The 18,872-nt window shown below is 35.7% G+C and overlaps 1 protein-coding gene across 6 annotated transcripts in view; it reads left to right on the top strand.

The window, feature by feature from the left end:
- Window positions 1–15,230, top strand: part of CCDC85A (coiled-coil domain containing 85A) — a 206,447-nt gene extending 191,217 nt beyond the window's left edge. For 2 of the 6 annotated variants that reach the window (XM_039463740.2, XM_039463737.2), the window contains one exon: window positions 13,322–15,230. In XM_039463740.2, coding sequence (XP_039319674.1) covers window positions 13,322–13,371 — 50 coding nt within the window. In that variant the 3' untranslated portion in view covers window positions 13,372–15,230. Of the gene's footprint in view, window positions 1–1,099; window positions 1,235–4,574; window positions 4,695–8,825; window positions 8,925–13,321 lie in introns of all 6 variants that reach the window. The other 4 variants (XM_010333584.3, XM_039463726.2, XM_039463731.2 and 1 more) reach the window with 4 other exon arrangements.
- The last annotated feature ends 3,642 nt before the right edge of the window (window positions 15,231–18,872 follow it).

The raw sequence follows: 18,872 nt of genomic DNA, 5'->3' as shown, positions 1-18,872 counted from the left end.
TAGGTTCAGAAAAGAGTTTTGTAAGTGAAGTGAGAAAGAGAAGACATAATGAGAGAAGGCATAATGACCAATAGTCATAATGAGTGAAAGTTAGAGTGAAAATTAGACCAGTACTATTGATATAGAGCACTAATTTCTAGGAAAATGAATTGATGAGAACTAAAATTTTATGTTCTTATTTTCAGTCTTCTAAAGTCAATCTTAACATTTAGACACTAGAATTTTGGGATTATTTTGTGGATTTTTCATAATTTAAATTATTATTAAAACTATTTTCTTATTCCTTGGGACATAATATTTTTAGTTATTAGCCTTAGTGAAAGTTGACAGGAGAAGAAATCATGTTCTAACAAGTTTATTTTGTTTCTGATTATTTTAATAGGATTATACAGTTTGGTGATGAAAAAAGCTAAAATTAAGGATTTTTTTCTTTTCATTTCAATTATGTGACATCTCTAGTTCTAACAAGTATAAAAAATTGAGAGTTAACTGATTAATAGAAAGTTTGATAATTATGTAGATTTCTATGTAAAATATTTATTTTAATGCAGTGATGACCTTTCAGCTCATAACATATTCTTCAATGTGCAGAAATTTTGTTAAAAATTTGATGCAGTGTCAATTTTCTGAGTATTATTGAATATATATATATATCCAAATTACACTTTTTAATAAAAGGGCATAGTGCTCCCAATTGTATTTTCAAATGAATTTTGTTTAGTTCTGAAGTTATACAGTTTTATTTCTGCTTAATATCCAGGTAAAATATACTATGTTATGCAGGTAAAACCCATGAAATAAAGTTGTTTAAGTAGCTTCAATTTTTTTGTAATTTTGACTTTATCATCTATTTTCTGATAGACTTGATAATGTAGTTGTATGTTTACCAGAAACTTAAATCAGGATTAGCTCTAATATACAGGACTTTAGATTGTTTTTATTTTTATTTTTATGTTTTCCCTAGCTACAGGTGCATGTTATAGCTTGCCATTGTGGTCATTGTGGTTCATTTCATTAAGCTTCATGTTCTATCTGCTTTCTTGAGACTTGGGAAACAGTATTTTTCTGAGTGATTGTACCATATTGTTCCAAATATAAGGCCAGCCAGAATAGAAGGCAACCTCCAACTAGAAACAGCTCAAATATGGAGAAAGGCTGGGGGCCCAGAGCCCGGCGGGTCTTGCAGTGGTGGCAAGGGTGCCGAGGAATAGGACGATGCCTGCCCACTCTCCCGGTGAGTGAAGATGAGTCAGCTGGCTGCATTTGCTTATGCATAACCAGATGGCTTCTGTTGCTAGAGAAAAAGTTGTACGGGGGGTTGGAAAACAAGTTCATATACATGAAAGAAAGTTGTATGTCTAAATCTGGGGAGGGAGGATGGGAGTAGAATTTTTCACCTCCTAAACAGTTGTCTTAAGTGTTTTTTTCTCCCCACATCTTGGGGTGAAAGTTGAGCAACCCTGAACAGGAGAGAAGAACAAAGGAACCCTGGACCTTTCATGATAAAAGGAGTTTAGATCAGTGGTCTTGAAAATCATAGGTCTCTAGATCAGCTCAGAAAAGTGCTCCTTGCCCTTTAAAATTGACTACTGACTGAGAGGTGATGCATGCACTGTGTGATCATGTGTAGCCTGAAAACAAGCCACTCAAACTGGAAATCACATTTCCAGTTTTAGTAAGATTTTTCTCTTTTTAAATGCCCTGTTTGGCTCAGTAGCATATATTTTTTTAAATCATTCAGTGAGAATGTATTAGTCAACTAAGAGTACATGTAAATTGAACCTACGTAATTCTCCAAATATTGGTCTGATTCTGCTAAGTGCATAGAAAACAAACAATTTATGTTATAGTACTAAATGAGATATAGTAGAATGAGGTGCTTCATTCTGTTATTATAATCTAGAAAATTATTTAGTATCTGTTGGAACTAAACTTCACCAGGCATTTGGTTACCTTTGTGGCTTCACAAAAACAAAATAAAATGTAAGCCTTGATCTTTCTGATTGATTTCTAGTCCATGGCCCAAAGCCAGTTTGAAGTATAACTTCACCCTAAATGATGAATTTCCCCCCACTGCATACTCTAGGCAAGATACTATTGTAGCCCTGTTTGTTTGTTTGTTTAAGGAAACTACTTTCATTAAAAAAAAAAAAAAAAAAAAAAAAAAAAAGTCTGTTTCTGAATAGATAGGACCAGAACAGGACTTAATGTTTAAGTTTAAACAATGGTAAATGGCTCAGATGATTTGATTTAAGGATATTGTTAACATTGATTTGAGAAGTTTTCTTAAAGCAAAATGCCCTGAACAATAGAGGCCCGTGTCCAAGCCAAAGGATGGTACTATTGATATGCTTGTCTTTTTGCCAGATCTGGAAAGAGAACCTTTGAAGCAGAAAGGGTGGGCAGAAAAGGATTTGAAAGTAAAAACAGAAAGGAGGTAGCTCAGAGTGGGAAGGTTTACTGCCTTCTAAATTAGATTACAAGTCAGAGGAAATATGGCACTGCAATGGTGGATCCTAAACAAGAGGTTTGAAGTGAATTCTGTAAAATCTGAGAAGTCTTTTGAAAAGAGGTCATAACAGTGGCACCAGGAGGAAAGGAGTAGAGGACCAGAGTTACTCAGGAAAGAGGAGCTTCCTTTTGTACTTCCTTAGTGTTAGAACCATTTGATTCCAAAAGATCCGAAGTACAGAGGAAGAAGATTCCAAAATGTGAGGGTAGGGGGAAGGCTGTGTCCCTTGACTAGCTTCAACTTCAACTTCAGATAATCTCCCTTCTGTTAGGTGTATCAGGCATTATTGTGTCTGATTTGATTACAAATACAGGAAAACAAACTTAATTTGTTTTCCCAGAGGGGCTTGGGGCTGTTCTAATTGACAATCCTGTTTCATCACCTGCTGTACATTTGAGTTTTAGTAGAAGTGGAGAACAGAAGCTGAGGAAGCCAACTTCGTGCTATATTCTATTGCTTCCTCTCCGTGCTGGGTAGTGAGGCTGGGGGCAGGACCTGACTGGATTGAGCAGGGAAAAGAATGTGGCCTCAGTAAGTTTATGAGGTGACAAGGGGAGATTTTGAGGACATAGGACAGCAAGAAAGATAGGGAGAAAATCTTCCAAATTGTGAAAATAATAATCTGCAATAATACTAAGTTAATAATAATACACTTTCCTTATAAAGCATGGTTTACATGTAATCTATACCTATAATTTTTATGTGCCGATTTCTCCTCTTATCTCTAAAATACACAGCATAAAATTACTCTTGGCTGAGCATGATTGCTTATGCCTGTAAGCCCCGGTACTTTGGGAGGCTGAGGCAGGAGGATCACTTGAGGCCAGGAGTTCAAGACCAATCTGGGCAACATAGTGAGACCCTGTCTCTGTGGAAAAGACAAAATGTCACTAGGCATAATGGCACATGCTTATTGTCCCAGATACTCAGGAGGCTGAGGTGGGAGGATTGTTCAAGCCCAGGAGTTGAAGGCTGCAGTAAGCAATGATTGTGCCACTGCACTCCAGCCTGGGTGATGGAGAGATTCTGCAAATTAATATTCCAAACTACAGTTGTTTCTCTCTTCATGAATTCACATGATATACCTTCAGTGGCTCCTCTTTGAGATATTAGATTGATAGAATCAACTTGAATGGAGCAATTACTAATCAATTAGACATGAAAAACATCTGCAAATAGGCTGATAGCCAGAAATTAAAAACCTCTCAGGTTCTCTAATAGCGAAATGACCTACATAAAAATAGATTTGGAAAATTCCCGTTTGACTGCTTTTTCTAGGAGAGTAGACAACTGATGCTCTCTTTTTCTTTGTTGATTCATTAATCTTCCCTCAAGCACCCTTTAGAAGAAGCACAGATCCTTAGGGAAATTTCTAGTTCTTGTACAGATGAATGTGGCCTGCACATGTCAAATTAATCATGTCCAGGTTCTTGTTTCTCACCAATTAAGTTGAAGAATCAGTAAACTAAAAATACGTAATTTGTATCTATTGCGTTTTTCGTTTTTAAAAAAGACCAGAAAAGAACAGTTTTCAGTTTTCAAAGAAAATGTTCAATTTGGATAAATCTTTTTGGAAAATGCTTTATTATAGGTCTTTCCCTCAAAGAAGGGTTTTGTAAAAGGCACAGTTTCTCCAACACAAGAATGTGATGTGTCTACATATTCTGAGACATATGGAATATGGCATTTGGTTTGCTGAGTGAGCATGTTTAACTCAGCTATGGAGTAACTCATGAATTTCCTACTCTTGAGTATCTCTGAGTTTCAAAAATCATTCTTGAAATGTGTTTAAGGGCCGTTCCTTGGGGGTGGGGCATTGCTCTCTTTGTAAGTCAGAGATGGCATCTGGCAATGTTTTGAGGTCGCTTTTCATTATGTTACCTTGCTAGTCAAGCAGCAAGCGTGTTATCCAATGAACAGGTTGATAGCATTGTAGGATAGGCTAGGGAAAAGTACCAAAATGGCTAATTCTCATTTGGCAGTGAAATTGAATATTGAATGACATCTTTGTAGTCATAAACGACTTTTGTTTTAATAACAAAGTTGTTGATTTTCTACTAAGGGTTCTTTTAGGTTGTCATCAGGGGCTGATGGGAGTAACAGTTCACCCAACTCCGCAGCTAGCTTCAGTGGACATGCCACACCTTCCCAGCAGCCTGAACCTGTGGTACATTCTCTTAAGGTAACCAACTGTGTGCAACCATTCTCCAGAGCTTCAGTTGTGTTGTGGCTTGTTCGCTGTAGTCTAGTAGTCCTCACAGTCTTGCTTGAACCATAGATACTTTATTTTTTGACTCCTTATGGTGTAACTTTTTAAATCTTAACTTTTGAAGTATGATTTTAATTGTTCTAAACCGACAGTGAGTTTGAGTACTTATTATGGTTGAATCTCTAGTTTTATCATTTTGTTTTGAGTAATGTGATTCATATCTATCTGCATCGAAGTTGAAGTCTGTGCATGTATATCCATATTTGTAAAAAATTGTGATAGGTATTTTATGTGCAATGTTTGTAGCATGGATGTCTTCAAACATAGGGAGTTAGTAGTTGGCCAGAATAAGGAAGGATACCACATTATTCTTTTTTGATGCAATTGAAGTACATTATACAACTTAAATCAAATATTAAAATAAGTAAAAACCTACTCTTTCCTCTTCTAAGTAGAAATTGGGTTCTCAAACTCCAGTTAATGCTCCATTATAGAAGACTAGAAAATAGATATATGGACTTATACATAAAGCTAATTTACTTCTGTGTCTTTCTTCACATTTTGCAGTGATTTCACAAAAATTTGCCTAAAATTTGTCATATATTTTCTTTACCAATAATGAGCTTTCCAATTAGTAAAATTAATGAAAAATTAATATTATAAGTACAATTAATAATAAATAAACAATATAAATACTTACCTATCTCAGACAAGAAGCTATTGCAGGCAATAAAAATCATCTTAAAAACCGAGACAGTTTCTTAAAATTTTATCAGTTCTGAAGTATGAAACACTGTCTACCAAAGCTATCTATAATTTGTTTTTTGTTTTTTGTTTTTTGTTGTTTGTTTGTTTGTTTTTGAGACGGAGTTTCGCTCTTGTTACCCAGGCTGGAGTGCAATGGCGCGATCTCGGCTCACTGCAACCTCCGCCTCCTGGGTTCAGGCAATTCTCCTGTCTCAGCCTCCTGAGTAGCTGGGATTACAGGCATGTGCCACCATGCCCAGCTAATTTTTTGTATTTTTAGTAGAGACGGGGTTTCACCATGTTGACCAGGATGGTCTCGATCTCTTGACCTCGTGATCCACCCGCCTCGGCCTCCCAAAGTGCTGGGATTACAGGCTTGAGCCACCGCACCTGGCCTATAATTTCTAATATGTAACTTTGGTCAAACCTCTCTGACTCATAAAACAGGTAGAGTGCTACTTTTATCATGCGAGTTTCAGTTCTACTTTTATCATGTGAGTTTCACAACTCTTCTTAAAACTGTTTCAGTTTCAAAATGATTTATCATCAGACTGAGATGCACTTCTCTTTTAGAATGGGCCACACTTTCTGTGGCGTGTACAAAACAAATACATAGATGAGAACTTCAAAGTGTTTATTTCATTTTGAGATAATTAAGTTTTAGCAAAGATTTTGCTCCCTTAGCATATTTTTCGTTAGCTTATATAAAATGAGTTTGCTTTTCCTAAACATATACTGATTATTGATGAGGGAAGGTAGGGCAACCATGTGAGTGGCCAGTGGCAATGCACTTGGCATTTTCTGTCTTTGTTGGGATAATTCACAAAGTGAGCAACTGAGAGGAATTCCTGGGAAGACACAGCCAGTGTGAGGGGCACTGCTTTGCCTCTGATGAATGTTGGTTTATGGATGATTGAATATGTTGGTCTCTGTGGCAGCACTTGGATGAACTGTAGCATGAATCAGGCACTAGCTATCTGAAAAGCATTTTATAAGCAGAAAATGGAACAGAGATTGGCTTCAATCTTGTAGTATTAAAGCCTGTATACACACTCTGAAAGCAGCAACTTGTCCTCCTATTCAAACTGTTTGAAAGCCATTCCAGCCTGTTGCCTTATTAAATGGCAATTGCTATTTGAATCAGATTAGCATAGTGGGTCACACTGAAATTTTTTCCAGATTTCTCAATGCAGCTGTTAGTGTGACTTAAAAAGAAGGGGAGGGCAAGGAAGAGCTTCTTAATTTTCTCTGAATTTAGTTCTAATTTTCATATAAAATGTTATCTCTGGGAGGCCAAGGCTGGCAGATCATGAGGTTAGGAGTTCGAGACCAGCCTGGCCAATAGTGAAACTCCATCTCTACTAAAAATATGAAAAATTAGCTGGGCGTGGCAGGTGCCTGTAATCCCAGCTATGCTGGAGGCTGAGACAGGAGAATTGCTTGAACCCAGGAGGCAGAGGTTGCAGTGAGCCAAGATCGCACCATTGCACTCCAGCCTGGGTGACAGTTTGAGACTCCATCTTATAAATAAATAAATAAATGTATCTCCAGAGAGGGAGTTATTATGTTATATTCAGTACACATAAGTGTCCTCGGTTGGCACTTGAATCATACTGAGCAACTGAAACATCTTTATTGGATAACTGGGGCCCCTTAAATATAAAATATGTTTGTTTCCAGGATTTAACTGTGTTAAGACACAGAAACATGTGCAAACATCATTTTTGGAAAATGGATCTTAAAAAAGATTTCAATATAAGAAAAAGAAATTGTGGTCACTTGACATGTTTTGCTTTTGAGAGATACTTATCTGGAGCTGATTTTTATCATGAGATATGTCTATTCTTAGTCCCTCACTTTCTGATAGATTTTATAGAAAACTCTAGGCATTGGAAAATCTCTGGTCATGGTTTGTGGGGGAATGTAAATCACTGTAAGAAATTAGCACATCTGTAATACACTATATTTCTCCTGTTTTGAAATTTATAATAACTATTAATTGGAGCTTCACTTCATTTAGTAAAAATTAACTGATTTGAAGTACACTTCTCTGAGGTGCATTACAAATCAAATTCTTAGGTAAATGAGCCTGCTCAAGGAGCACTTTATGTTTTCTATGAATATTCACCAAGCACAGTCAGTGATTTTCTCTAAATATGTAAAGAAGGTAAATTAACCATAATCTGAGGTGAGTATCAGGACTCAGAAGAGGTATTTATATAGTAATAATTGCTAGAAGTTTCAAATTAATGAAAGTCATTTGCGATCAGATTATTTATTACAGGATTGAACTCTAGTTAGACTCAGATAGTGTCTATGAACATGACATGAAGGTCCTACTTCATGCTTAAGTCATTTAGTTTGGCTCAATTGTTGGAAATTCTCGGGTAGCACCTTTAGATGTGACCGTCAACATTGACCATGATGATGATAGAGTTAATTAGCTTAGCAGGGTTGCAGTTGGTGTGGATTCTATCGGAACTTCTAGGAAAAGCCTTAGTTTACTGTGTTACTTCAACACTTTGATTTATAAACTGATATAGATAAAAACAGCAAACAGCACAGAAAGCCAAAATTTTTTCTCCTTTTTTACTATAAAAAGTAGCCACAAGGAAACTTTAGATATTCTTAAAGGAATATTATTTTTAACCTATTTTGGGCTAATTTAGAGAAGTGGAAACATAAACTTCTAAAATTGTTTAAAAGGCATTTTATTCCAAGACGTTTTGCTTTCATGAAAGATATTTAAAGTGTTGTTCAAATATTTTCACCATAAGGAGCCAGTGCTTCTCTTTGATGCTGTCAAAGAGCCACCTCCACATGCCTTTTCTCAGGTACTGGGAACATGTCCAGGCAAGAACTGCGAGGTCAGTAGTTCTTAAGTGCATATTCCTGGGTTTTGACCAGTTTCACCTGTCACTATCATCTTTTTTAGTCATCTTTTATACAGGCCATGTCTACATATCATTTGGACTATTTGGCACGTAGTTAATTGTATTGGCCAACATTACATGGAGCAAGAGTTACTGATTATCTCCAAATGGCTGACACAGTGAGGTTATCTTAATGACCAAAGTAAATGCATATACTTATTTTAGACATTAATGAATTCCATTGATTATGAGTGATGCAATGGATTGCTTTTAATGGCCATTTTAAAATCAAATAGAATTCATTCCAAATAGATTTCAGAACAATCAGCTATTTAAAAAATATTTTGCCATATACTAATCCACTCTGATATGCAGACATGGAGAAAACTAAAGGTTTTACAACATGGAGCTCCTTGATGGTTTTATCATAACTAACAAGCTTTTTTCCATGTGAAATTTGCTTTTCTTTTTTCAACAAATCCAGGTCTTGGATGTTCAGGAAACTATAGATCGTCAGCAGGGTAAAGAGTATGAACATGACCTTAGTGAGACAGAAAAAGCTATAGTCAGAGAAATGTGCAATGTAAGTTTAATGTGCTTTATTGTGTATTCTGTGTTGAAAGCCACATCGTAGCTTAGCTGTTGTTTTATGAATATTTTTTAAATGCTGACCAAATGCCTTTACATTTTTATATGAAAAACCAATTTCTCTTGTTTTTATATTCAGTATATTTTATTGTAGTTTTATTAACACAATCATGTTACAAAATATTCAATTCAGAGATGATCAGCCAATTCTGTATTCCAGAAGAATCTATGAACATTTCTAAATATTCAATTTAATTAAATGTGTTTTAATTTTGATAAAATAAATGGGTTCCTTTTTTTCTACTTCTAAAAAGTTCATTAAACATCAGTGTTTAAGAACCTATGATAAAGAAAATACAGCCACCTTCAGATTTACTTGTAACTCTTATTGGAAAAAATCACCACCTTACTAGGTAATTTTGCTTAGTTCTTCATATATCTTATATTTGTCCTTCATGTCATGCAAAGTATTATCTTTAGCTTTCAGTTGTTGACCCAAGATCAGAATGTAGTAAGTCGAGATTAGCTAGATGAGAACCTAAAAGATAGGCTAGGCACAGTGGTGCACACCTATAATCCCAGCACTTTGGGAAGCTGAAGAGGGAAAATTGCTTTTGCCCAGGAGTTTGAGGCTGCAATGAGCAAAGATCCTCTCCAGCAATGACCACTCCACTCCAGCCTGGGTTCAGAATGAGACCCTGTCTCAGATTTAAAAAATAAAAAAAAAGAGGGTAGACAAATAGAAATCAATCCATGAAGTCAGAGAACACAGTAAAAAAAAAAAAAAAAGTTATTTTTATGATGCATATTCAACACAATCATTAATATGGCTTGAATTTTACTATTAATCCCTGACAAAATTTTAATATTTTGAGTAATATTCATGAGATGTATCATTTAATCAAGAATATAAATTGTGAAGCTTTAAATATCTAAATATTATAGAGGAAGCCACTGTTAAATGCAAGAAATTATGGTTAAGGACTGATCATGTTAAACACTGATTTTAATTGGCTTTACATTATACTTTTATCCTTATATTCTTTATCCTATCAGGATGTGAAAATTGCCAGGAAATACCCTTCAGCTTTAGATCAATTAGGACCAGATATTCTCACTTACTCATCTACCTCCTTGAGATGTTTCTGGAATCCAGTAAATGTTACATAAATGCCCTGGGCATTTTTTATGTGCTGGAATGAGATTTTGGTCTCTTGCTTGCCTGTGTTGTGGCTAATTTTTCTCTTCCAACCCTTTCTAATTTGTTTGTTTTTTTTTTTCCCCTGCATATCTGTTGTCTGTTTTCAAAAGGTCACTAGTTCTAGATGTCATGTTTCCTAAATGCACCACCATTCACCTTCTGTAGCTTTTCAACCTGTGCTTAAGATTTTCAATTTGAATATTTCCCTTAGATAAATTTTTAAAAGTGAGCCACATACCTAGGAATGCTTGTTGCTTCCCATATGTTGGCTATGGAATGAGAGAGAAAGTTTAGATAATAGAAACTGTCACACTAGAAGGGGCCAGAGGTCATTCTCCAGTGTTTGTCCAAAGAATAGTATGTGGACCTCCTTCATAATTCAGATGTCTGAGTTTAACATCAGACCTCAGGCAATTCAGATATGAACCCCTGGGTAAAAACCCAAACACTCAAATTCTATGTTTGAAGAAACTAAGATCCAGAAATTACGTTACTTGCTCAAGCTATTTTCTAATGAATAGTGAAGTCAGGAGTATATCAAGATTTCCTTTGAGGACCACTTCTCTCCACTTCCTGAAGTGTGGTAAATCTGGGGACTTCCATTTTCTTTCCTAAAGAATGAAAAGCACTGTATCTTATAGAGGGGGCCATCTCCACGGTGCTTAATGCCAGAATTTCTGTGGAAACAAACAAAAAAAAAACCATCTAGGATTGCTTCTTTCCCTTTCCCTTTACTTCCTTTCAATTTCTGGACATTAGAAAATTCATATCTGAGTCTCAGTAAGAGACCCATTACTGGATTGGATTTTGATTAGTTTTATGTTGATCTTTTTGTTTACCTGCATTTTCAAAAATGAATTGAAAGACACCATACAGTGTGTTATTTTTCTTTTTCACTATATAAGATACAGAAAGCCAAAAGCTTAGCCTCCTTGTTTACCCTTAAAAGTTCTCTATCCGTACATTTTCTGTCTACTTTTGTCTTTGATCCTCAGAATTGGAGGAAAAAATGCAAACAAATCCAATTCTGATTCTTAAGCAATTTTATATATTGGGAAATAACTAAAAAATAAGATTGTCACCATTATAAATTATATGATCAAAAACACATAGTAAATGCCACAGAATAAATAAAAATGCAGACTGTAAAGCAGTTTCATAGATAAGGGAAGATTATGAAGGCTTAGTTTCTAGTAGAGAAATTATATGCCTTCATAATAATGTCACAGAAAAATAAAGCTTTCTCATGATATGTGATGGGTTATGAGACTCAAAAAGAACTTGGGACAATAGAAGTTTTGCTGTAGTTTCTAGTATTCCTTCTAGAGATAAGATTTTTTTGATATCTACACAACGAGGATTATTATTCATACTACCGTCATGTGGGTTAGTATGCAGTGAGTTATTCTAGTCCCAAACTGTGCTACAGAAATAAATATATGCCCCCTAAGAAATAGTAAATCTGTCTTTGTGGAGTAATTGTTTTATTTTAGATTTGTCTGTTTTGCTCTTGTAAATTCCCTGAGGACAGTTGAAATACTTAGTCATCTCAGCATTCTCAAACGCACACCTGTTACTCCTCTTTAGTGAATAAGTCACTACTCCTGTGTCAACCTTAGTATTGTTCACCACATAGTTATATCTGGGTTAAGCTCATTATGTTATACATTTCAATATTTGAAGAGAAGTTGCACTTTTCAGTTGTAACCATCTAATGCTGGTGTCTATGATCCTTGTAAAGTCCTTCAGTCTAGCTTGTGCTTCTAAACCACATTCAGCTTTCTGGATAGATGTAATTCTATTTAAGGGCTAGAAAAAGAAAGTCTGTAGCATCCTTTGTCTCCTTGATTCAATGTTTATGTCTTGTCAATTAATTAAGAAATGAGACTGTCCTAACTCTATTGTGTATAGCTTGAGCCATTCATTGTTATATATTAATAATTCCTTTCTAGATATTTAAGAACCCTAACTTCAACTCCTTTTGAATACAACATGATATTTATGCCATAGAATGGTATATGCTGATACATTGAGATTAATAGTTCCTTTGGCTTAGAGATGAAGGTAAACAGAGCCCTATATTGTGTATTAATATGAGTGGTATTGGGTTTCCCTGATATTGGTTTGTCTGCTTCTATTTAAAAGCAAAAACGAAACCAAACAAAAGAAATAGTTTATGAATAATTAACTATTATTAACTATAATTAACTATAATTAACTAGTTTTGTGTTCATGTTAGAGTATTATAAAGTTTTGTGCAATCAGTCAGTATAGTCATAGTCCTTGAAATAATCTGGGAGGGTTGTGGCTGTTACCTTGCATGTGCACATACATGCATGTGCATATATGTGTATTACAGTCAGTGTTAGTATATTGATATATTATTGGTGAATTCAGTAGTTTTACTTTTATGCTTACATTTTTCTTGATTGCACGTTTTGTCCCTCTTTGTGGCCCAGCTTCTAACATATTGTAATTGTATCTCTTTCAGTGATTCTTGAATTGATTCTTGTCATTTTCCTACATTTGGATGCTTTCTGTTTTGGAAATCCAAGAGATCATATTGCTTGATAGCTAATTTGTGGCAACTGGTGACCCCACTCTGTAGAAAAAGCCAGAGAAATTCACTAGTAGCCCTAAGACTACCACTTCAGGACTTAAATAGCTCAATAACAAAAGCTCCTTTATTTTCCTCAGCACATTAAACACTGATATCCTTTGTTATGGCTATATGATATAGGAGCAAGGATGATCTTGTTAAGGTGTTCTTAATTCTGGCTACACATTAGAATTACTTTGAGAACTTTTTAAAAAATGCATGCAGTTCTCTGTGCCTCACTTATCCCTGTGAAATCAGAATCTTAGAGGATGGGGGTTACTGTTTAAGAGTTCCTCAAGTGCCTAGTGTGCAGTCAGAGTTGGTGACCACTTCTGTAACTAGAATTAATATGTCATTTTGAAATTTTGACCCTGGTTACTGACAAGGAGTAGTAGTCCCAACGACTAAGCCATTCTTGTGTTTTAAGAAGCTTGTCATCACATTTTATTTTGTGTTTAAACTCATTCATGTGGATATTTTGTCTCTTGTCTTTACTTCATCTTTGCTCCTCTCTTAATTTCCCATTAAAAAACACAAATCTCCGTGTAGAAGAGGAAAAGTAAGATACTCACTCCTTCTTCTTTTTTTTAAGGTTGTGTGGAGGAAACTTGGAGATGCTGCAGGTTCGTGTCCTGGAATTAGGCAACATTTGTCAGGAAACCAGTACAAAGGACCAATGTGAGATGCATTGTTTTTCAAACAGGAGATCACCACTGCCAGAAAAAGACAGATGACAAGAAGAAGAAAAAGGAAAGAGTGGGTTTCCACAAACCTGGACTTATGGAAAAACGTAAAGTGATTGTACATTGCACATATCTTCCCTCTAAAACCTGTAGTACTGCTTATCCCCTCAAGCTGATATTCTGTGTCTCTCACCTCAATGTCCACAACAGTCAATCTCAAACAAGGTAGCTTTGAAAATCTCAGAGTAGCTTTGAAAATCACCATTTTGGTACCAGTGTTTTCATTAGAACTAAGTGTTTTTAATGCCCCAGATCTAATATTGTAATTGGGAAACCTGCATAGTTTTAAGAGTTCAGTGGAGTCTCAGTAGTTTGGATAGAGCTGACTCATTGCAGCTAATGGTGGGAGTTTTCTACCATGTCATATTGAAGATATGAAGAGGTATTTTCCAGCTTCCCAAGTCTGAGAATTAGGCATCTACCTCTTAATACTTCAGTCGACAAACCAAATACGAATTCCTGATGCATCATTAGTTTAGATGCAAGATAAGACTAAGTTTCTGGAGTTTTGTTTTGACTTCTGAGGTGCTAAAAAATACCACGTAAATTCTCCCTACCAGCTAGAAGGATAGCAAGACTTTGTAGAGTGCTTATCAGAGCGTACCATTTATTTCAACTGATCATTATAAAGGTGTGGTTTTTTTCATCTTAATGAGTTTCTCATAAAGACACATCTTGGGGCATACCAACCTTCATATTCATTCAGTGTATCCGTTGATGTTAATATTAACAATTTCAACTAAAAAACAAGCAAACATAATTTTTCTAGGTGTTTCGACCTGTGAGATGTCAATTTCTACAAATTAGTTTCTAGACATGCTGTATATTTAATAAACTTTATGTAAACTTTAAAATATTGCACTGCATTTATGAAAAAAGCTTTCTTTGCGTATTGCAGCTATCTAACATTTTATGATACTGACGCATGTCCATTATTGAGGCTAAAAGCTCTTGTTCAGATTGCTTGAGGTTTGAAAAAGAGGTGTGCTAGCTTTGCTTAGTTTATTTCTTATTTTTGGTATACATATACATATATATATATATAATATTAGAATGTGTGTACTGGAAATGCTATGATAGGTATTTTGTGTTTATTCAAATGCAATGATAGTTTCTTGTATGAATGTGCAAGAGGCCTGTGACCGAATGCTACGTTTTTATGGTAGTTTAACATTATAAAAGTAGGAATGCAACAATTCCCAGTTTTCAGATAGGTTCTAAATTTCTGAGATTTGATTCATAGCAGATATTCTCTGTTGTTGTTTTAAATGGGCTCATTACATAATGAATTAATTGTCACTAGTAGGAGAATGTGAAGGAGTTTTGCTATAGTTTCAAAATTGTTACTGTGATGAAAAATCATCCCTCTATTTTCAGAAAATATTTATGAATTAATTTACTGTAGAATTATCTCTTTATCATAATTGGGTTACAACTTAAGCTTCCCTTTTAAAATGTTATATTTTAAAATATTATTACTCTATAAAAGAAAATTGCTTGCTATATTTACACCTTCTTTCCTAGGAAAGCTTTCATTCTTAAATTGTTGTATTCCTACACTCCGAAGACATTTAAAATAAGCTTTTGTGCCTGCAGCAGAGCTTGCAGAAGCTAATACAAGGGACACTGGTCTTTTGACAAAATAAACTTGTGTAAATTTTGATACTGTATTAAAACTATTTTTTTAAAGTTCTGCATAAAATTGAGTATTAAGTATATGTGTTCATCTTAGCAATGGTAATAAATTATTTAATCTCAGTGTTTTTGTCTTCTTCAAAATATCTTTCCTAAATTGAGTCCATTTGTAATAGTCATTACATGTCTTAATGCTCCTGTGTGATGGTGGTAATAATAGTAATACAGATGATTCATTATCTTAAACATAAACCAAAGGCATGTTTTAAAATATGCTCATAATGAGGGATTAAATATTCAGATATTCCTCAACTTGTACCATTGTCTATTATGATGTAGTTAAAGCTTTCAAATGGTATTTTAAATATTTTAAAATGTTTCTGTTATAAAATCCTCTTAGTCTTTTAATTTATATAGATTAAAATTCAACAATTCAATTATTATCAACTTATTTTTTTAAACAGTCATTAGAAGGAAATATTTTGGAGGGGAAATAACAAATAAATGGAAAACTTGGCATCTTTATCTAAGAAACTTATACATTATTGAGAAAGGTATAATTTATACATGTAACTAAGATAAGCAGGAAAACACACACACAAATATGCTCTGAGAATTCACATACCTCTTGGATGTCACTAATGAGATCGTGGAATAAGGCTTTCTGCATTTACTATTAGCCTCAACTTTAAATGACAGAGAAGAGGGACAGCTCAGTGCCTGAATCTTGCTATTGCCTAATACATTTATCAATCAAAATGAGTGGCACTGTTCCCTTATGTGACCAGGTTATTAGTTTATGATCTTATCTTACCTGGGACAAAGGTTAATATACCTATCTTGGCAGAATATTTTTACCAGCCTTCAAGCTGATTGACAATCAGAATCTGAGCTTTTAAATGAATGCCTTTCAAGTTTCAAACACATGCTTATGGCACCGTAGGAAATTCAGATCATCTTACATAATATCCAGTAAAATAGTGACAGCCTAATTGGGGTGATGTTCCTTAGGTCAATGGATGTTTAATGAATGCTTATCACTGCCATGTGAGTAAACACAGCTTTGGTTCCTTACTCATAGTGTGGACTACTCTGAAGAAGTACGCGGAAGAGCAGTATCTGAGATGCTACCTGGAGCTTTTTGATCCTTGAGATCAAGACAGGATTACCTCAAACATCTAGTTTCTTGATCTGAGTAAGCAGTATCCAAATGATTTCCACAAATTTCCAGAATTTGCACTCTGTGGTAAGCTTCTCCTTGCCTCATTCTACCTCTATATCAGGGGCAAACTGATTTCTCCAGTAGAAACACTTGAATCTAATTCTGGAAAGGATCTGCCTACCTCAAGTTGGCTTACCAAGGCAGATCCTCAACAAAGCTCAGGGCACTGATATGAGGAATTCATACCGCGTCTTGCTCTGTCACCAGGCTAGAGTGCAGTGGCGTGATCTCAGCTCACTGCAACCTCCACCTCTCAGTTTCAAGCGATTCCCCTGTCTCAGCCTCCTGAGTAGCTGGGACCACAGGCACACACCATCACACTCAGCTGGTTTTTTGTATTTTAGGAGAGACAGGGTTTCACCTAATTCTGTTCCTTCTAAAGTATAAAAATTGTCCACCCTGTTAAACAATTAAAGACAGTGTATCAGGTTGAACCATAGGAAATTGCCAATGTTTGACCACTTTTGGATTATTAAAACAGTAATTTCATATGGTTCAACCTCTTACATGATGAAGATTTTTTTTTCTTTTTTTTTTTTTGTGGGAATTACAGAGTGAATACAGTCAAATTTACAAAAGAGTTACCACATTGGGCTGGAGCTATCTTAAAATATGCTGTATTAAGTAAGCATGATTTTTATTTTTATTTTTATTTTTGTGTGGTTTTGTTGTTGTTGTTGTTGTTGTTGTTTTAAACAAGCTCTAACTCTGTTGCCTAGGCTGAAGTGCAATGGCGTGATCACGGCTCACTGCAGCCAGAACCTCCCAGGCTCAAGTGATACTCCCACTTCAGCCTGAGTAGCTGGGACCACCATCAAGAACCACCACACTGGCTAATTGTTTTATTTTGTATAGAGATGGGGTCTCTGTTGCTCAGGCTGGTCTTGAACTCCTGGGCTCAAGTGATCCTATGAATATTTTTATGAAAATAATTTATTATAATACCAGCTTTAGAATTATATTTAAACTGACCTCCCAAAGTGCTGGGATTACACATGAGAGCTACCGTGCCCAGCCAGGATTCTCATCAGAGAAAGGGAGAGAGGAAGAGGGGGAGAGGGAAAGGGGAGAGAGAAAGACAGAGTGTGTGTGATAAAGTGAAGAGTTCTGTTGGTTCTGTCTGGAACCTCCACATATCTTAAACTTTCACATGGGATACCGGGAGATGGAGTGGCATTCTGGTTCCCTTTGGAAGGGATTGAATGAAGAACATTTGACTTTAGAGAGGCAGAATTTGGGCCAGCCAAGTTTGGCATTTGACTTTATAATTAGCTTCGTGAGTTTGAGCAATTTAACTTCACTGAGACTGTTTTCTCACATGCTGTATAGAGACAACAACTATATTGCTGAGTTGTTGTAAGGTTCTTATTGCTGCCTTAAAGTTCAATGGTCTTGACAGTGAATGAGGAATAATAGCAAGTACTCCAATACATAGGAGCCCAGACCTCATGGTCTGGGGCAGTTTTATACTATTAGGCTGGGGAAGAAATATCACATCAGGGCTGAAGGGTCTGTCACTACCGGGTAAAGAAATTCTAGCTGCACAGTTAAATGCTATGAAGTTCTGTCCTTTTTACATCATCCAGGTTACCACAGGCTTTTTCATGGCCAGTCACAGATGGTGATTGTGTGAATGGAGGGGAAGAAGACATTGCTCTGATATTCACATATGAACAGTATATTTTACCAACAAAATCCCTGCAACTATTTAATTCTTTGTATTTGGTTTTCATCTCACTGAGAAAACAAGAAACTTTCATTTCAAAATGGCAGGATGAGTACCTGCTGCAGCTTCCTCTTGCCTCAAACCTTTAAAATAATTTAAAAAGTATTTCAATAAATAAAACCATAATCCCACTAGACCATAAGAAATAATGCGCTCCATAGGCCAGCAGTTATGATGACTTTTGGAAAGAAGGGAGACAAACAGTATATGAATGAAGAACAAATTGATAATTCAAAGTACATGATGAAGGATGTTGTTGAAAAAGGAAGATGGCTAGGAGGGTGCTCGGAACCAGGAAGAATTTGTTACATGCGTTGTGTGATATCCCAGGCATTTTGATTCCTGTATAAACTGCTCTGTCCTTGATTCAGGAAGATGACAATAAAGAGATTCTCTGAAGTCAGAGGAGAGAAGGACATTTGAATTGGAGAAACAGCAAAGTTTTCAGAATTGGTAACACCGAGGGGAAAAGGGATCCTTTGTTCCCCGGTCATTAGCTACTGGCACATCCTGACTAGAAATTAGTCCTTCCATCTCCTTTACACTTAAAGAGGCTTAACAGTTTCCCATGCCCAGCAGACTCTCCCTCCCTCCCTCCCTCCTTTCTTTCTTTTCTTTTCCTTCTTTCTTTCCGTTTCTTTGTTTCTCTTTCTTTCTTTCTTCCTTTTCTTCCTTCCTCCTTTCCTTTCTTTCTTTTTCTTTCCTTTTTCTTTCTTCCTTCTTTTCTTTCTCTCTCTCTTTATGTCTGTCTGTCTGTCTTGCTCTGTTGCCAGCCTGGAATGCAGTGATGCAATCTTACTTTACTGCAACCTCTGCC

This window comes from Saimiri boliviensis, chromosome 1 (genome assembly GCF_048565385.1).
Source record: "Saimiri boliviensis isolate mSaiBol1 chromosome 1, mSaiBol1.pri, whole genome shotgun sequence".
NCBI classification, from domain to species: Eukaryota; Metazoa; Chordata; class Mammalia; order Primates; family Cebidae; genus Saimiri; species Saimiri boliviensis.
The sequence above is the reverse complement of the archived record's forward strand: the minus strand, read 5'-3'. Positions and strand labels throughout refer to the sequence as shown.